The 20,313-nt window shown below is 41.7% G+C and overlaps 1 protein-coding gene and 2 long non-coding RNA genes across 8 annotated transcripts; 2 read left to right on the forward strand and 1 right to left on the reverse strand.

Moving 5' to 3' along the window:
* Window positions 1-845: 845 nt before the first annotated feature.
* Window positions 846-14,632, reverse strand: LOC118368368 (kunitz-type protease inhibitor 1-like). Of its 4 annotated transcripts, none has more exons than XM_035752418.2 (12): window positions 12,638-12,754; window positions 12,445-12,524; window positions 11,836-12,295; window positions 10,694-10,851; window positions 10,376-10,517; window positions 7,713-7,883; window positions 7,585-7,635; window positions 6,314-6,442; window positions 4,908-4,958; window positions 4,609-4,779; window positions 2,772-2,831; window positions 846-2,379 (listed from the first exon to the last, which is right to left on the reverse strand). In XM_035752418.2, exons 3-12 carry the CDS (start codon window positions 12,251-12,253, stop codon window positions 2,192-2,194), a joined length of 1,539 nt encoding a protein of 512 aa, XP_035608311.1. In that variant the 5' UTR covers window positions 12,254-12,295; window positions 12,445-12,524; window positions 12,638-12,754; the 3' UTR covers window positions 846-2,191. The 4 variants fall into 4 exon arrangements, with proteins under 4 accessions (XP_035608311.1, XP_035608310.1, XP_035608312.1 ...); XM_035752417.2 differs by having other exon boundaries at window positions 12,445-12,531; window positions 12,638-12,738; XM_035752419.2 differs by lacking the exons at window positions 12,445-12,524; window positions 12,638-12,754 and adding an exon at window positions 14,382-14,632.
* Window positions 4,941-6,304, forward strand: LOC127915947 (uncharacterized). Of its 2 annotated transcripts, none has more exons than XR_008093082.1 (3): window positions 4,941-5,077; window positions 5,146-5,332; window positions 6,012-6,304. It is a non-coding gene; the product is annotated as an uncharacterized LOC127915947 (long non-coding RNA). The 2 variants fall into 2 exon arrangements; XR_008093083.1 differs by having other exon boundaries at window positions 4,983-5,179; window positions 5,265-5,332.
* On the forward strand, window positions 13,187-15,801 carry LOC118368369 (uncharacterized). Of its 2 annotated transcripts, none has more exons than XR_004822311.2 (4): window positions 13,187-13,623; window positions 14,800-15,005; window positions 15,120-15,228; window positions 15,328-15,801. It is a non-coding gene; the product is annotated as an uncharacterized LOC118368369 (long non-coding RNA). The 2 variants fall into 2 exon arrangements; XR_004822312.2 differs by lacking the exon at window positions 13,187-13,623 and adding an exon at window positions 13,634-14,089.
* Window positions 15,802-20,313: the final 4,512 nt, after the last annotated feature.

Consider the following 20,313-nt stretch of genomic DNA (forward strand, 5'->3'; position numbering starts at 1 on the left):
AATACCAATCAAATATATTTGTTGCGGATAAAAGGCTGTGCGTGATGATGTCATGGGTTTCTATCGCATTTAACTCTACTGTTTCTCTCACAATTGGCTCGTGCACTCTTGCCAACAGCTCGCAGGTATAGCGTGCCCTATAAAATTAGATTATTATAGACAAAAGGGCACTTCCCATTTAACCTCAGATGATGGAATGTGAAATGACAGTAAAAGGGTTCAACGAAGTAGTTACATTATGTGATACTAATCACAATGTGCTGAAAAAGCAACAAATTCAGACTAGCATGCCTCATCTTCAGAATAAACACATACTGGTAACCTTAGTATAATTTTATTTAGGATTTGAGACCTAATGGTAAAATTGATAAAACTATATATAAAAAAAGGTGTTAACAAAAAAAAATTTAAATGTTGAAAGGAGTATATTTTTTCATGTTACTACCATTATGAGGCACAAACTGGCTTTAGTTTCCCCTCTCCTGTTTCCTTCAGAAATACCTGTTTTCATCATCCGAAAATAAGTAAAATAACTTGCTCTAACTTTAACAGTTAAGACAAAGGTGTTAACCATGTACAATATTTCCAGCAACAAACAAAAAAAGCCTAAAATACAATAAACCAGAATAAGAAGAATAACAAATCCATATTTAGTAAACAATAGCGGCAGGTATTATTATGTCAACAATTTACATTAATAATAGTTAGATTGGTTGATTTAATCATTGAACCATTATACCCTGAGTGCAGAATTAGCGACCAACCATCTGAATCATGAAAGGCTAATGCAAAAAAAAAAAAAAAAAAAAAAAAAAAAAAAAAAAAAAAAAGACAAAACACAAGTGTCACATTTTGAAGAATTTCTGCAACTTTATCTTTCCGGAGTGGTGTCAAGCGCCAATAAAATCTCATAGGTCTACATTACAACATCAACAAGGAAAAGCTTGAATCAAATAGAGGCCTGTATTTGTGGAAAATAAAACAAACTATACTCCGACACAAAAACCCTCCAAGGTTCACATACAGTGCCTTGCAAAAGTATTCAGACCCCTTGGATTTCTTCACATTTTGTGTTACAATGGGATTCAAAGATTTAATAAAAAAAAAAAATGTCAACAGTATATACAAAATACTCTAATATCAAAGTGGAAGTATAAAATATAACTAAAATAGTCGTTGCATAAGTATTCAGCCCCTTTGTTTAAAAAGCCTAAACTAGTTCAGGAGAAAAATTAGGCTTAACAAATCACAAGAAGTTACATGGACTCTGTCCATGTAATAGGGGTTGACATGATTTTTTTATGGCTTTCCCCCATACATACAACACCTGTGAGCACAGATTAAACTACAAAGACCAGGGAGCTTTTCGAAAGCCTCATAATAAAGTGCAGTGATTAGTAGATGGGTAACAATAACAAATCAGACATTAAATATATCTTTAAGCATTGTCTACTTAATAATTATGCTGGGCATTATGTATTAAACTACCCAGACACCTCAAAGATAGTCATCCTTCTGAACTGAGCTGCAGGACAGGTGATTTTAAAACAGCTAAATAGTTCAATGGCTGTGATGGGAGAGAACTGAGGATGGTTCAACAACATCGTAAATGACAGTGAAAATAACATCAATATAGCAAATTAAATATACTCCAAAACATGCATCTTGTATGCAAAAAGGCACTAAAGTAATAATGCAAAAAAAAACATGGCAAAGGAACACACTTTTTGGCCTAAATGTAAAGCCATATGTTTTGGCAAATCCAACAAAACATATCACTGAGTAACTAACTGCATCCTTATTTTCAAGCATGGTGGTGCTGCATGGGCATACTTGACATCAGCAAATACCGGCATGTTTTTCAGGATAAAAATAAGCAGGATACAGCTAAGCACAGGCAAAATCCTGAGCAAAACCTGCTTCAGTCTGCTTTACACCAGAGACTAAGAGAGCAATTCACCTTTCAGCAGGACAATAACCTACAAAACAAGGCCAAATCTACACTGGAATTGCTTACCAAGAAGACAGTGAATGTTCCAGTTTTGACTTAAATCTGCTTGAAATACTAAATGGCAACACTTGACAGAGCTTGAAGAATTAAAAAAATAACAATAAATGAAGAAATCAAAGGGGTCTGAATACCTTTGCAAGGTAACACTAATGGCTGGCCTGTGGGGTCAAAGGTTAGAGGTCAGATTGGCTTGGTGGTGCTGTTGTAGACAAGGCGCTCTGTGTCCTCCTTGGTGTGGACCTGGGTGCCGTTGATGGGTACCCGCTGGCGCTGAGGCTGCTTCTTCCTGCCCTTCATGAAGCAGTAACTTAGAACAACCAGCAGTATGATGATGGCCAGGCCAAGCAGTGCGGCTATTGCTATGCTGCCTGAGAGAGGATGGGCATGAAGACACACACACACACACACACACCAGTAAGTCAATAACGATATAAAAAGAAGCCTGCATGTGCAGGGCAGCAAAAGCTAGACAACAGACACGATCAATCATGTGGAACATTCATGGTGTCTGAATTAAGTGAAGAGAATGGGCAGGGAAGCAGGCAGCTTCATCATCACCTCAAGATATTTGTGACCAGCTTTGACCCCCAGGTCCCTTAAAATTGATGGGGTGGAAGAATTGGATTTAAAAAGGAGTATTGTCAGGGTCTCTTTTCCATGGACTTGAGTGATTGTAAAGGAGCACAATTCATTCTCAGGGACAAAAGCCCCATCTTCACGAGGTAACTACAGAAGAAATGCTGAATAAAGAAATAATTACCTGTATGGCCTTGAGTGTCCTGGTATTCAAATGACTCCTTTCTCTCAAAGATGTCCTTTTCTGAACACATAGTAAGGATAAAAGACAATACGAGTTAGTATACACTGCTACAGTATTCTTGATATACAGTTGAAGTCGGAAGTTTACATACACTTAGGTTGGAGTCATTAAAACTCGTTTTTCAACCACTCCACAAATTTCTTGTTAACAAAATGTAGGTTTTTCAAGTTTGTTAAGACATCTTCTTTGTGCATGACACAAGTCATTTTCCCAACAATCGTTTACAGAGAGTATTTCACTTATAATTCACTGTATCACAATTCCAGTGGGTCAGAAGTTAACATACACTAAGTTGACTGTGCTGTTAAACAGCTTGGAAAATTCAAGAAAATTATGTCATAGCGTTAGAAGCTTCCGATAGGCTAATTGACATAATTTGAGTCAATTGGAGGTGTACCTGTGGATGTATTTCAATGCCTACCTTCAAACCCAGTGCCTCTTTGCTTGACATCATGGGAAAAATCCAAGACCTCAGAGGTCTACAATCTTTTTTCTACAAGTCTGGTTCATCCTTGGGAGCCATTTCCAAACGCCTGAAGGTACCACGTTCATATGTACAAACAATAGTACGCAAGTATAAAAACCATGGGACCATGCAGTCTTTATACCGCTCAGGAAGGAGACGCGTTCTGTCTCCGAGAGATGAACATACTTTGGTGCGAAACGTGCAAATCAATCCCAGAACAACAGCAAAGGACCTTGTGAAGATGCCGGAGGAACCAGGTACAAAGCTATCTATATCCACAGTAAAACGAGTCCTATATCAACATAACCTGAAAGGCCGCTCAGCAAGGAAGACCACGGTGTGCAACTGCACATGGGGACAAAGATAGTACCTTTTGGAGAAAGGTCCTCTGGTCTGATGAAGCAAAAATGTCCATAAAGACCATTGTTATGTTTGAAGGAAAAAGGGGGAGGCTTGCAAGCCAAAGAACCCCATCCCAACCGTGAAGCACGAGGGTGGCAGCATCATGTTGTGGGGGTGCTTTGCTGCAGGAGGGACTGGTGCACTACACAAAATAGATGGCATCATGAGGGAGGAAGATTATGTGGATATATTGAAGCAACATCTCAAGACATCAGTCAGGGAGTTAAAGCTTGGTCACAAATGGGTCTTCCAAATGGACAATGACCCCAAGCACACTTCCAAAGTTGTGGCAAAATGGCTTAAGGACAACAAAGTCAAGGTATTGGAGTGTCCATCAGAAAACCCTGACGTTCAACCCTATAGAAAATTTGTGGGCAGAACTGAAAAAGGGTGTGCGAGCAAGGAGGCCTACAAACCTGACTCAGTTACACCAGCTCTGTCAGGAGGAATGGGACAAAATTCACCCAACCTATTGTGGGAAGCTTGTGAAAGGCTACCCGAAACATTTGACACAAGTTAAACAACTTAAAGGCAATGATAACATACTAATTGAGTGTATGTAATCTTTTGACCCACTGGGAATGTGATGAAATAAATAATTTCCCCTACTATTATTCTGACATTTCACATTATTAAAACAAAGTGGTGATCCTAACTGATCTAAGACAGGGAATCTTCACTAGGATTAAATGTCAGGAATTGTGAAATAATTAGTTTAAATGTATTTGGCTAAGTTGCATTTAAACATCCGACTTCAACCGTACACAATGTAGGGGTGCTGACATGGGAGCATGGATCTCAAACATTCCCTTCAGTTTTCATCATTATGGTCTCAAAGGGTAATATAACAGTACAACCATTTTTAAAATCAGTTGAATGTGTTGTAATGGCCACAGAACACAAACCCACCTGTTACCAGTTTGCAGGTCGTCATACAAGTATCTTCAGTGTCAAATCTGTTGTCATTCCCGTCGCAGCCGCCATAGTTGAAACGGAAACACTTCTCGTAGAGAGGGTTGTAGTACCACTTGGTAAAACTGTCACGACAGTGTCCCGTTTTGGGGTGAACTGTGCAGCGAACTATGGTTGAAAGAATGTGTGTGAGACCAATCAGTGTTTGTAAGAAGCACAATAGGTGACCAGTTAACTCAAAAACAATATCCTAGATTGATCCTATTACTGTCTCAAAACAGTAAAACTCAAATAACCTTTCTGTTCATCCACAGGAATTTGCAGTAGAATCCGGAACTTGTCGTTCACTGGTGAAAGGAATAAAACAAGAGTTTAGCAACTTCACATGTCAACAAACAATGATGTCAGTGGTAATGTAAGGCCAGTGGTAATGTAAGGCCAGTGGTAATGTAAGGCCAGTGGTAATGTAAGGCCAGTGGTAATGTAAGGCCAGTGGTAATGTAAGGCCAGTGGTAATGTAAGGCCAGTGGTAAGGTAAGGCCAGTGGTAAGGTAAGGCCAGTGGTAAGGTAAGGCCAGTGGTAATGTAAGGCCAGTGGTAATGTAAGGCCAGTGGTAATGTAAGGCCAGTGGTAATGTAAGGCCAGTGGTAAGGTAAGGCCAGTGGTAAGGTAAGGCCAGTGGTAAGGTAAGGCCAGTGGTAAGGTAAGGCCAGTGGTAAGGTAAGGCCAGTGGTAATGTAAGGCCAGTGGTAATGTAAGGCCAGTGGTAATGTAAGGCCAGTGGTAATGTAAGGCCAGTGGTAATGTAAGGCCAGTGGTAATGTAAGGCCAGTGGTAAGGTAAGGCCAGTGGTAATGTAAGGCCAGTGGTAAGGTAAGGCCAGTGGTAAGGTAAGGCCAGTGGTAATGTAAGGCCAGTGGTAATGTAAGGCCAGTGGTAATGTAAGGCCAGTGGTAATGTAAGGCCAGTGGTAATGTAAGGCCAGTGGTAATGTAAGGCCAGTGGTAATGTAAGGCCAGTGGTAATGTAAGGCCAGTGGTAAGGTAAGGCCAGTGGTGGTAAGGCCAGTGGTAAGGTAAGGCCAGTGGTAAGGTAAGGCCAGTGGTGGTAAAGTGGTAAGGCCAGTGGTAGGGTAAGGCCAGTGGTAAGGTAAGGCCAGTGGTAATGTAAGGCCAGTGGTAAGGTAAGGCCAGTGGTAATGTAAGGCCAGTGGTAATGTAAGGCCAGTGGTAATGTAAGGCCAGTGGTAAGGTAAGGCCAGTGGTAATGTAAGGCCAGTGGTAATGTAAGGCCAGTGGTAATGTAAGGCCAGTGGTAATGTAAGGCCAGTGGTAATGTAAGGCCAGTGGTAAGGCCAGTGGTAAGGTAAGGCCAGTGGTAATGTAAGGCCAGTGGTAAGGTAAGGCCAGTGGTAAGGTAAGGCCAGTGGTAAGGTAAGGCCAGTGGTAAGGTAAGGCCAGTGGTAATGTAAGGCCAGTGGTAAGGTAAGGCCAGTGGTAAGGTAAGGCCAGTGGTAAGGTAAGGCCAGTGGTAAGGTAAGGCCAGTGGTAAGGTAAGGCCAGTGGTAAGGTAAGGCCAGTGGTAAGGTAAGGCCAGTGGTAAGGTAAGGCCAGTGGTAAGGTAAGGCCAGTGGTAAGGTAAGGCCAGTGAAGTCTTGTATGTAAATGAGGGTTGGTTTGCATAGCCATAGCCTGCACTCACAGTACTCGCAGTTCTCCTCGTCTGAGCCGTCGCTGCACTGCTGCTCCTTGTCACATTCCAGGCCTTGGTCAAGGCAGCAGCTGTTGGCACAGGTGAACTGGCCAGACCTACAGGGGATCCCACACACCTCTAAACACAACAACACGGTTGAACAGAACAGGTAGGTTGAGAGTAAACTTTACTCAATACAGAGAAACATGATGCAGTGCACAGCTAACCCATGCATCCTATAAGTCTCAATGAACAGGTACATTCCCCTCCATATGTATTTGGACAGTAAAGCTAAACATTTTAATTGTGTGTCTATACTCCAGCATTTTAGATTTGACATAGAATGTTTCATATCAGGCGACAGTACATAATGTCAACTTTTTTTCAAGGGTATTTTCATACATGTCTGTTTTGCCATTTAGAAATGAATGCACTTCATGTATCTAGTACCCCCATTTGAAGATGTCATTTTTAGTATATCAAAGTGCATGCAATGACTACATTAAGCTTGTGACTTTACAAACTTGTTGATTGCATCTGCAGTGTGTTTGGTTGTGTTTTCAATTATGTTTTGCCCAATAGGAACTGAATGGTGAATAATGTATTGTGCCATTTTGGAGTCACTTCTATTGTAAGTAAGAATATAAGATGTTTTTTCAGGATATGAAAGGAGCAAAGCCCAGGTAAAAAGTCAAAGGAAAACCTACCTCAGAGTTTTATTTTCAGCGAGATAATTACACACATTTTTATGCCAAAGACACACCAGAATGGCTTTCCAAAAGGTGTTGAGTGTTCATGAGTGGTCTAGTCTCATTCCTGACTTAAATGTACTTTAAAAGTAGAGACATGGTTTGAATATTGCTGTCCATCAATGATCCCCAACCAACTTTACTGAGCTTGAAACAATGGACATATGTTGCCCTAAGACCTCTGCAAAGTTCATAGAATATTATTCCAAATGATTTATAGCTGTAATGGCTGCCAAAGGTGCTTACACCAAGAATTAACTCTGGGGTGTGAAGACATAGGCAATCGAGACATTTTTTAATTAACTTTTTTTTAAAAACGTTTTACTATAACTTTGAAAATGTGGAGTACGTTGTGTCGATCTGTATGAAAATAGCATTTATTATTATTTTAAGGCAGCTAAATTTGAAGGTTAGGGGTGTGTAGACTTTAACTAGGCACTGTATATCTGCCAGCATGTATCAATGAGTGTGGGATGCATAGCCAAAAGGTCTACAGCTGAAGATATTCAAGGAAATGCAGGTTAGTCTTACCTCTAGGGGCTGGAAGTGGCCCACTTCTGCCACTGCCAATGCTGGACATAACTACATGAAAGGAAATGCCAATCAATTAACCAATCAACCAACTGTTCTTAGAGAGGCAAGAGGGATCTACACAGTACCTGAAACACCATCACAGGCATTGGTACACTCCTGGAGGGACAGGTAGTTGTTGAGGTTCTCTCTGCAGCCCCCAAACAGGAACTCCTCACACTTTTCTGAGGCTGCATTGTAGTGCCAGCGGGGAAAGGACCCACGACAGGGACCCACCTTCTTGGGGACCAGGCAGTGATCTGGAGAATAAAGGGAAAGGGAGATACCTAGTCAGTTGTACAACTGAATGCCTTCAACTGAAATGTGTTTTCCGCATTTAACCCAACCCCTCTGAATCAGAGAGGTGCGGGGGGGAGGGGGGCTGCCTTAATCAACATCCATGTCTTCGGCGCCCGGGGAACAGTGGGTTAACTGCCTTGCTCAGGGGCAGAACAACATATTTTTACCTTGTCAGCTCAGGGATTCAATCCAGCAACCTTTCGGTTACTGGCCCAACACTCTAATCAATAGGCTACCTGCCACCCCAACTAAAGCATCAGAGAGAGGGGATTGGGGGAGGGTGTAGGTAATTTTCCTTCAAATTAGGCCTACTTCAACCACTGGAGATACATTTGGATGCATCTTGGAAGAAAGCAGACATGACTGATATAACACAGACAGAGGAAGTGGTTCCTCTTGTGCAATGCCAAGCAATACATCTCACGACAAGCTGGTTGATGCTTTAGAACCAACCTGTTTACTTAAACTATTTTGTCATTCCATCACATTGCACTGCCATTCCATCATTACAATATGAAAGTGAATTGATGCATTAAGAATAACATTATAGGTAGAGAATGATTCACAGTATACATATCGTTTTGCTGAGAGGGGAGAGTATCCTTAATTATGATTATTCTAGCATTTCTAATTGTGATTCGTCCAGCATTGAGAAAGGCAGCCATTTCGGTAGAAATGTATTGTGGTGGCTCACGTCAGGGATCACTGCTATACCTTGGTCTTTTCCTCAGAGGAACATTCCTCCCACCATTCCGAGTAGAGACTTGTTAATGGGTAACTGAATCAATGAATGGTTAATAGTCTCTGCTTAGTCTGCTAAGACTGTGAGCGAGACCAACCATGCTCCAAAAATGTATGACTGACTCATTAGAAATAACATCAAAGTGTTTGAGTATCAAGAGTCTGCCTTTGTCAAGACAATAAAAGAGTTTGCTTGTGTTTGTGAAACCCAAGCTCAAACCAGACAGACGGGCTATAAAGGGGGGGGTGATGTAAAAACATTCCAACCACAGCTATCCTCACTTCCTGTTTCTCCTGAACTTCCAGGAAGTGTCTATCCATTCCAAATACACACACTCACGTTACTGGGTAGTGCAGAGACAGCCCCTCCATTGTCTAATTCCTAAGTATTCCCTGTTAATCTATAATGAGCAGCAGGGCAACGCTATTTATCTACCAAGTATAAGCCAGTGTGATAATGAGTTGTCATCTTGTTATGACTTCATACAGTCCATTCATGGAAGACATATCCGTTTTTCTCTCAAACTCACAACCAATGAGGAAACGGGTACTAGGAAAACAACAACGCTAAGCTGTTGTAAGTAGAGCTTGAGCCCACATATAGATGTCTAAGCCGGGTCAAATCTACTTGTGAAATGGTGCCTTTTTAAATCTGTAAATCTAGATTTTGTTCTACGGAAATCAGAGGAGCTTACCTGGAAATGTATTTTTGTCATTTTAATATGCATACTTCCTGTCACGTTGGCATGAAAAGGTGATCATTATGATAAAGTCTTGTTGTTATAAACCCAACTTAAACCAGTACAACCGGTAAAAGTAATCAACAAGCATTTGAAAGCCATACAAATGATTTATGAACTTAACATGCCACCTATACTTGAAATGGGGTATTTCTTCTTCACAGCAAAATGCAAACTGCAAAGACAGTTTCCTCGATTTGAAGAAAAAAAATAGTATTTCAAAGTAATTCCTTATATCGCATTCACTTTGTGTGTTCAGTGTCAAATAAAGTCAGAAGGGCATCAGTCCTTCTCACCTCAAGGACATAGTTTATCACAGTGTACATACTCTTAACACATGACAGATCACTGATGTAGGCCACTTTAAAGACAAACAAATAGAGGAGACATGAGTCATGTCTGGTATGACACAATGTGAGTCAGGAACAAAACATGAGTACTCAGAAACTGCATACCTATTCATCTTTAAAACTCGCACACACACATTCAAACTTAACCTTAATGTTGAGTATCTTCAGCAGAGTGAAATGCAGAAGCAGATTATTGACTGTTAGAAGTGATATGATAAAAACAATAATGTCCTAAACCAACTGTGACTAATAAAAGAAGACATGACAGAATGGAGGAGCACAGCCAGGCAGTCAAATAGATGACATCTGACTTTGCATAAGGGAAACTTCTAGTTAACTTAAACAGGGATCTACGTGGTTTTCATGTCATGCTGACACGGACATGCAATCCCACATATAACTTAAAAGAGGAATGTCTCACCACATAAGAAACAACCGTTTCTCTGCTATGAGAAATCATTCTCACTTTAGTTTGATTTCCTACACAGGCAACTTACTGTGTAGAAGTAAATTGAAATTCAATATACAGCATGAATTTCCCTTCACCCCCAACACAGCTGTGTGAAACTGTGTAGCTAGGTGACTTCTGCAGGTGTTTCACATAGACTATAGCATACTCACCCTCAGACTGCTCAGGGGTGAGCACCAGGATGGTGATCTGGGTTTGGTCGGACTGCCCGCTGGAGTCTGTGACGGTCAGCTGGAACTTGTACACCCCAGACGTCAGTTTGGACACGATCACTTGGTCATCGAATTGAGTTTTCTAGGAGACGAGGAAAGAAAATGTGTAAATTTGTTGTCTAGTATGGCAGAACTTTGGAAATGGAGTAAATTGTGATCCTCTGGTGTTCTGAGAGTGACCTGTCCATCTCATGTACTCTTACAGTCAGAGAGAAATCTATGATCAGATAAACACCCCAATGATGACTGATCACTCACCTCTATGACAGCGGAGGAGTTGCCTGACACTAGGTGCCACTGGTACGTGACAATCTCGTGGTCATCTTTGCTCTCGATGCCATTCAGAGTCAAACTTTCCTGGGGCTGGGCCACTCTGTCCGGACCTCCATTGGCCACTGGAGGGTGGTCCTCTTCATCTGAAAGTTGAATACAGCCCTCATCACATATTCAATACAACATAGTCATACTGAAAATACATGCAGCTTTAAGACAATCTGTTATGTCAGAAACTGTTGTGCAAAGAGTAAACACATCATGGCTGGTTTAAGTTTGACGAGGCTGAACTTTAATGGCATTTGAATGGTTTTGAATGTCAACACAACATAAGCAGATCAATCAGTTTGGTGGTGCTCATGCACAATGAACAACTACATCCTGTTGACATACAATATTCACTCGGAGTCAAGTCTGAGTGCAATCCATTACTTGACTCACAGCACAATACCAATCTCCCCTGTAAAAAGCTTTCTCAGCAGCAAAAAAACAGAAACCTATGACAACGGGCCATATAATGAGCCATGGCATGTGTGGACATGCTGGGTAATGCTCTTCTCTAAGCCAGTGGTTTCACCTCCTCTGGAGATAAGAGGCTTGGCTGTTGGGACTGTCTTTGTGGTTTGAGTCAAAAGCCCATTGGGTTGCTTTCTCTGCTCATAATAATATACAGTAGCCAAATGGTCTGCGTGTTCAGGTTACTTTAGTAGGTAGTTCAATGTCAACATGAAGTTCATTATGGACATGCCCAACCCTAAATATATGAGTAGACTCAATTAATTAACAGTCAAAACTGTTCGCTGCTCTGGCCCCCCAATGGTGGAACAAACTCCCTCACGACGCCAGGACAGGGGAGTCAATCACCACCTTCCGGAGACACCTGAAACCCCACCTCTTTAAGGAATACCTAGGATAGGATAAAGTAATCCTTCTCACCCCCCCCTCCCCTTAAAATATTTAGATGCACTATTGTAAAGTGGCTGTTCCACTGGATGTCATAAGGTGAATGCACCAATTTGTAAGTCGCTCTGGATAAGAGCGTCTGCTAAATGACTTAAATGTAATGTAAATGTAGTTAATTTGATGAGTGTCTATGTTGTGATGGGTGAGAGTGATACCCATCTTACCTGGGAACCCATTTGTTGCCAGATCACTTGCATACACAGAGTCTATGATGTAGTTCTGGAATCCCTTCTTCCTGACAAATCGGCAGACATAGCTCTGCTTGTATAGACAGTCAAAGAGAAAGCATGACTTGATCATGCCCTCATCTGAAACCTCCATGAAAGCGACATTACATCTGGGGTCTTTGCAGCAGGAGCGTATACAGTCATTGGAGCGCTCAACTTTCACTGAAGAGATGAATGTCGCACCGTCTTTGACCGACTCATTGGTGTCGAGAACGAAATCGTCTCTGCCCTTCTTGAACTTGTCCAAACATTGTTCCCCGAATGCCTGAGCCTCCGCGTGCCCCAGGAAAATAATACAACACACCGAAGCGCCCAATAACAATCCAATTTGGAGAGAGGTCATTCTACAAGACATTCCAGGAAAACTATTAATCACAAATACAATCCAGCGGATGATCTGAAAACAGAGTGATATAAGCAATTTAAAATACGTAACATATAGCATGGAATGCCATGTGATTAAATATAAATTATTAAAATGAAAATAGTTTCGTTAAGTAGTCGTAACATGATCTAAATAAAATAAGATAACATTTCCACACATACACAATCATTTATAGGCAAATGTAGGACTTTTGTCAGCGGCAGTCTCTCTCTCTCTCTCTCTTCCTGATTTCAAAGGGAGCCTGAGAACTACGTCAAGAATAGCAAATTAATACTCCAATATCTATCTCTTCTGTAACTTTATAGGTCCATATTTCTTCAAAAACAACACTTAGAATTAACAAAAATGTGTCACCTGTAAATTCTGTATCTGTCGTAGATTATTCTATACAAACTATCAAAATATTTCCATTTCACAGGTGTGTTTCTGTCGGGTACCAGGGGTGTAATCATTAGCCCAAAACGTTTTGCAACGGAAACCATTTACTCAAAACGGAAAACATTTAGCAAAGAAAATGAGTTTCTATTGGACAAATTCAATTAGGTCGCTGCCCACTTCGTTCCGTTTGATTATGTTGTGAATACACCCCTGTTACATACAGGAAGTGAAATTCTACTCCCATCTTGACCACACCGAATATTATTGATATAATGACAAGATATATGTCTCTCCGCCATAACAATGGGAATCGTTGTCCACAAAGCGGCACAGCGGGCTGTCTAGATCCCGCGTAATCTTTATTTGGATTGGTGGATATATCTCATTATTGTACATACTCGATGAGGGTTGTTGACGTCACCCGCCTGTATGCTTACTAGCCTCATTTCATGAATATGCATAGCCATCTCGAGACAATTTAGATATGTTTTTTCTCAAAGTTGCCAGGATGTCACGTGTCAGACTTATACAAGTACACTCCTAACAACTTTAGCGTTACGAAACGTATGTTCGATCAAATAAACCTCACGTAGAAAAAATGAATAGTTTATTTGTTGACCAAATTCGACACTCTCATGACCTCCATACAAAAACGTATTGCTTGGTTGGTGAAACAACGAAAAAACGCCACCTGCTGGAGGGAGACAGATTTTCCACCGAGGGGACCAAAGACATTCACGATGCCACTCCTATTTCGAGTTGTGTCAAGGGAAGAGTGGAACCTTTTAAAGAAATGAAGAGATTGATTAAATATTGTTCTTTAAATATTTTATTCACAATAGTCCTATGGTAATCGATGGCTTTCATAATGGAGACCGGTCTTATTCATATGACCCAAGATGTGAACACAATAGGTGGTTGATGGCTTCAAGGATCCACCTACACCCAAATACCCGAGACAGGTCCGAATACAGAATTATAAATAATGTCACGGGTCTGGGTCGAATCTGATTTTCACGAGTATAATTTTAACTGACTTGTCTGTAGGGCGGTACAGATCCGAACGTGACTGCTGCAGTTGAGAGAGATTGAGAAATGTGATCATTTATGCTGCTGCTCTTGCTTTTCAGGAGAGTGGAACATGGCGCATGTAACTTGTTGTTGGTCATAAGTCATCAAAGCAGGAATACCACAGTTTGAGTCATAATACCCGTAAACCACGGAAATGGTTCCAATCAATTTTCCACCATTCATTTTTCGGTAGGGGTCAAGGGAAGATAATTTAACGTCGGCGGTTATCGTCTGACTACACGAACGATGAGCTAACGTTTAACTAGCGAGCTAAACGTTAGATAAATATCCATGCCCTGATGGACTAACATTGCCAAGTACGTCACCGCGTGGAAAAGTGACTAATTTACACGAACGGTGAGCTAACGTTAACTGGCTCACAAATGATTTGTTGTCGCAATGTTTGCCCATAGAAAACACATGGTTTGTTCCACGAGTACATCTGTTGTACATAACTAATCAAATGACCTGTAAAGTCACCAGCAGAGATGTAAATTAAGCGAGCCCGAGGCTAGTACTTTTCAGACTGGGCTAGTAAATAATGTGCCAAACTAACCCGATACAGTAGTAGGAAATGTGCCAAACTAGCCTGACAGCAGTGACATTTAGCCTTTTCAAACATGCCACAGATTTAGGACCTGCATATTACCTGGGCTAGTACAAATCGTGGTCTGCTGGCCAGTGCCCAAAATCCTTACATTCCATCCATGCATGTCGGTCCCTTATCACTCACTGTTGGTCCTCCTCAGTGACCTCACGGCTGAGGGTTTTAATTTTCCTCTTGAGCATTATAATCTAAAGTACAGTATAATAGCTCATTGCAATACTTCACCTCTTCGGGCAAATAGTAAACTTCACTGTCCTGATCACGTAGTTGAACATTCCAGATAATTCCTCTATCCCAGAAGAAATGTATCATCCACATAGTAGGATTTTTGATGTGCAGAAAAGCCCAGTCTATTTTACTGTTACTATAGTCAAGTCTGTGGGTTATGGTATTTTAATATAGATGTTACCATTTTAGTAATCAACTTAGCTAGCAAGTTTTTTAAATTTTTATCTTTCAGATGGGCAGACCGGAAGCCCAGTGACAACACTCAGGTCTGTAGCTGCCATTTTCCGGTGGGAAAGAGAAATGGCCCTGTATTTACCAGAAAAGGTAGCTCATCCACCATGGCAGAAGAGGAAGATCCAGATGGTTGATTGGGAAACAAGAACAAACAATGAGGCATGAGGATTGGTTGTTGAGGGACTGCTTGTCACATTGTCCAAGGTGTTTAAAAAAAGAAAAGAAAAAGAAGATAAACAATGCATTTTCTGTCCAGATAAAGATGGTGATACAGCATTGAAAAAGACCTACCAATGACCAAATGTCTCTGTTTTCCAGTCCAACAGGAATGCATCTCTCAGACCATCTGGGGCATGGACATCCTGTACCAGTCTGATCCGAGCAGGAGTATCCATTTGTACAGCACATCGAGCCTGTGGACGGACAGGTCAATAATACATCAAATATAATACAATATTGTGTAAAACATTGCATTTGTAGATGCATCAACATTTTAACTTTATGTCCCCTTTTCCCCATGTTTTAGACATGAGGTGTGACATGTGGAACATCAGGCACACCCCACGACAAGGAATGCATGATCAACACCACTCTCAGCAAGGAGATCTGCTGGAAGTGATGTGCTCTCTCACTCTCACTCATAATTTTAACATCACAAATATAAATTCCCACTGAGCCCATGATAAAATGCAATGTGAATTGTGTCGTACTTCTGAATGAAACTGTGAGGAGATGCACTCAGACCAGCCTTTGTGATTGAACGTATGTTAACCTCATTACTTTAGTTGGCTGCTTTGAGCAAAACTTAAATGTAATATAGCCTATTCTAGGAGCCTATTGTTTGTGTATGATCTTTATTCATTGTTCACTTGTTTTTCAACAATATCAAGTACGGGCAGGGATGACTGGGGCCTTCAGCAAGTAAGACACGGGATAAGAAATAATTTCAACATCACAGATAGAAATTCCCACTGTGCCCATAATAAAGTTAACTACATTACTTTAGTTGTCTGCTTTGAGCAAAACTTGTATGTAATATAACCTATTCTGGGAGGTGTGTGTGTGTGAACTATATGGAATATTTCTGGACCTTTTGGCTTCTCTGAAAACACGTACTGGCAGGAGGAGCAATGTGAGTGAGGTTGTCGTGCTGGATGGTGATGGAGGCTTTGGTGGTCCACACAACGAAGAAGCAGGTGTTCCTTCCTGTGATGTGGAGCTGACCTTTGACCTGGTGCCAGTGAGGGAGGTCTTCCCTCCTTGATTTAAAAATCCTCAGACTTCACTGCCTCTTCAATGGTAAGGTCCCTTGCACCATAGGGACACTTGATCTACACCACTGCTGTGGTACACCAGTAGGCGCCCAAGAGCCCCCGACCAAAGCCCTGACTCCTGCACATCCATCCCTGTAGTCATTTTGAATACCTTGATGCCCTCCTCTTCATTATCTGCCCCACTTTAGAGACAGTACCCCATCCAATGACTGATCTGAGAACCCTTTGTAGCAGCGATGTAGTAACGCGCTTGGCCTAACCACTGTTCCATAATTGCTGGCTGTCAACTTCCCTCCTCATGGTGTGTCAGTTGGGGTTGGTGCACTGTCCAACTGTTGCCTGCCGTATAGCCTCCTGCTGCTACACTGACAGCGCCATGCCAGACAGCATGCCCTTGTTTTTTTTTAAACAATGTCCGGTATGGACAGGGATCACAGGGAGGGTAGCGGTTGTTCTGGCTCAGGTTCAAGGAGACATGCTATTCCACTGAACCTACCACGAAGATGGTTCCTTAGCCATTGAAGATCCTCCTCGGTGGGCTCTCGGGACAGAAGGTTGTAGTCTTCGACTGGGTACAGGTCCTCCACTGACTGTACCTGGTTGGGCACGGCTGTCTTCCTCCACTCACATTCCACGTCCGTACGGCCGATATTGTGAACCGCCAAAATTGGCTGCATCGCTACACTTACGAGCTCCACGGAGGCGTTTGCATGTGGTAGAGAGAGTGCCCTGGTCACTTATAGAGAGAGACCTGCCAAGATGAAGGATGTTAAGTGCCACACACCGTTCAATACATGACTTTAAACACCTTGAAATGCATTCGTTGTAAGAAATGTGATATGTAAATAGTTTGATTTGATTAATGACATTACAGCTGTAAAATATTTAATAAACTGTAATTGCAGTGCAGGTTTTCCATAAACCTTTAATTGATAACTTGGGATTTTATCATTTGACATCAATCATATAGTGGGAAGGATCCTATAAATCTAGACTGTATGAACGCATGTACCACTCCGAATAAATAAATACTGTGCTTTTGAAGATTTGCCTCCGGTTATGAAACTACAATACAGGCTGGATGTCTAAACAAAGTCAGTTGAATGGCAATAGATGTTTTGATTCATTCTCAGCAATGACAACATTCTAGAACTGAGATATCACTCATCTAAGTCTGGTATCCGGGTTAATATGGTTAATGATTATATAACTGATTAAGTGGCTCTTTCCTTATAGAATGCTGACAGCAGTATAGAACACATTGCATTGCTAAGATGCTCAAACTGAACTTAATTACACTCACCGACAGAGGATGAACTTGAACCCTCATGCTGGCCCTGACCAAACCGGTAAGTTGCCCCTCAATATAGTGGCACTTCTCCACACGGCCAGACTGTTTGACTGCTGGAACCTCGCTCCATGTGTGGCAAAAGTTAGGAGTTATCTTATTAATGGAAAATGGAATTAAAATGATGGAATTTACAGTTAAAGTTGAAGGATCGGCTATACTGACCAAGAGCTAACTGGGCTGCTACTTAATATTCTGAAAGGAGTTGTTATTTGTAACTTTTGGATGAGAAAGCGCATGCACTGCAACCTCAGTTACCTTTGTCACACCAACAGCATCATTGTGCAAAATGGTATGTGTGCAAACAAAAGTTCAACATACACCTGCTACCATTTCTGTCAAGTCGTTTCCACATACAATTTGATGCATACGTTCGATAAATCCAACATATGCACTGCAACTCAATACTGCAAGGCAAACACAGTGTTCCGTTAGAAATTAATGTACTTCTGGTGTACCAAAACGCAATGATGCTGTCTGTGTGATTGAGGCGTTACCCTAACTAGCTAGCTTAACTAGCTTCTCCCGGTTTGATGCAGTCCAAGACAAGTACTAGATAATCATTTAATGATAATACTCTAGCTATTAGTCTACTGGCTTCTCCCAGTTTGATGCAGTCCAAGACAAGTACTACATAATCATATTTAATGATATTATTCTAGCTATTAGTCTACTGGCTTCTCCCAGTTTGATGCAGTCCAAGACAAGTAATACATAATCATATTTAATGATATTATTCTAGCTATTAGTCTACTGGCTTCTCCCAGTTTGATGCAGTCTAAGACTACTACATAATCATATTTCATGATAATACTCTAGCTAAACTCAGCAAAAAAAGAAACGTCCCTTTTTTAGGACCCTGTCTTTCAAAGATAATTCATAAAAATCCTAACAACCTCACAGATCTTCATTGTAAAGGGTTTAAACACTGTTTCCCATGCTTGTTCAATGAACCATAAACAATTAATGAACATGCACCCGTGGAACAGTCGTTAAGACACTAACAGTGTAGGCAATTAAGGTCACAGTTTTGAAAATTTAGGGCACTAAAGAGGCCTTTCTACTGACTCTGAAAAACACCAAAAGAAAGATGCCCATGGTACCAGCTCATCTCCATGAATGTGCCTTGGGCATGCTGCAAGGGGGCATGAGGACTGCAGATGTGGGCAGGGAAATAAATTGCCATGTCTGTACTGTGAGGTGTCTAAGACAGCGTTACAGCGAGACAGGACCTGCGGGACAGGTACAGGATGGCAACAACAACTGCCCGAGTTACACTAGGAATGCACAATCCCTCCATCAGTGCTCAAACTGTCCGCAATAAGCTGAGAGAGGCTGGACTGAGGGCTTATAGGCCTGTTGTTAGGCAGATCCTCACCAGACATCACCAGCAACAATGTCGCCTATGGGCACAAACCCACCGTCACGGGACCAGACAGGACTGGCAAAAAGTGCTCATCACTGACGAGTCGCGGTTTCGTCTCAACAGGGGTGATGGTCAGAGTCGCGTTTATTTTCGAAGGAATGAGCGCTACACCGAGGCCTTTACTCTGGAGCGGGATCGATTTGGAGGTTGAGTGTCCGTCATAGTCTGGGTCGGTGTGTCACAGCATCATCGGACTGAGCTTGTTGTCATTGCAGGCAATCTCGACGCTGTGCGTTACAGGGAAGACATCCTCCTCCCTCATGTGGTACCCTTCCTGCAGGCTCATCCTGACATGACCCTCCAGCATGACAATGCCACCAGCCATACTGATTGTTCTGTGTGTGATTTCCTGCAAGTCAGGAATGTCACTGTTCTGCCATGGCCAGCGAAGAGCCCGGATCTCAATCCCCTTGAGAACGTCTGGGACCTGTTGGATCTGAGGGCCATGGCTAGGGCCATTCCCCCCAGAAATGTCCGGGAACTTGCAGGTGCCTTGGTGGAAGAGTGGGGTAATATCTCACAGCAAGAACTGGCAAATCTGGTGCAGTCCATGAGGAGGAGATGCACTGCCATACTTAATGCAGCTGGTGGCCACACCAGATACTGACTGGTACTTTTGATTTTGACCTTCCCTATGTTTAGGGACACATTGTTCCATATTTACACATGTTAAGTTTGCTGAAAATAAACACAGTTGACAGTGAAAGGACGTTTCTTTTTTTTGCTGACTTTATTAGTCTACTATAGCGCGAGTCGGCTTGATTGTCTCTTGTCTCTCCCGTGTCACTAGCTCACAGTATGGCCCCTCCCCCACCTTCTAGAGCAACACCTCTCCCTCCTCTCAGGCTTTATCAGCTCTGGTTAATAAAGTCGTTTAAAAAAAAAAATTGCTGCTTCTCTCACTCGGATGGGCTCGTACTTGGTCTATACGGAATGGGTCTAGTTGTTCTTGGGTCCGTTCGGAACCGGCCTCTATATTAAAAAAATATTCATGCATATCGGTCCGGGTGGGAAAAGCCCCAGGTCCATTTTGGATGAGCTGCTAGAAGTAGGGGTGTTGACAATACTGCAGCACACCCTGAAAAATCCGAAAATAAATAAATACAGTACCAGTCAAAAGTTTGGGCACGTACTCATTCAAGGTTTTTTCTTAATTTGTACTATTTTCTACATTGTAAAATAATAGTGAAAACATAAACTATGAAATAACACATATGGAATCATGTAGTAGCCAAAAAAGGGTTAAACAAATCAAAATATGTTTTATATTTGAGATTCTTCAAAGTAGCCACGCTTTGCCTTGATGACAGATTTGCAGTCTTGGCATTCTCTCAACCAGAATCACCTGGAATGCTTTTCCAACAGTCTCGAACAAACAAGTTCCTACATATGCTGAGCACTTGTTGACTGCTTTTCCCTTACACAGCCTGGAGGTGTGTTGCGTTATTGTTCTGTTGAAAAAAA

Source organism: Oncorhynchus keta, chromosome 35 (genome assembly GCF_023373465.1).
Source record: "Oncorhynchus keta strain PuntledgeMale-10-30-2019 chromosome 35, Oket_V2, whole genome shotgun sequence".
NCBI lineage: Eukaryota > Metazoa > Chordata > Actinopteri > Salmoniformes > Salmonidae > Oncorhynchus > Oncorhynchus keta.

Excerpts from the sequence above, each read along its gene's own strand:
- LOC118368368 (XM_035752419.2), bottom strand. The coding sequence starts at position 12,253 with ATGTCTTGTAGAATGACCTCTCTCCAAATTGGATTGTTATTGGGCGCT. Across the intron at positions 10,852-11,835 it reads GGCAACAAATGGGTTCCCAG|ATGAAGAGGACCACCCTCCA; the intron begins GTAAGATGGGTA and ends TTCAACTTTCAG. Across the intron at positions 7,884-10,375 it reads CACCCCTGAGCAGTCTGAGG|ATCACTGCCTGGTCCCCAAG; the intron begins GTGAGTATGCTA and ends TTTATTCTCCAG.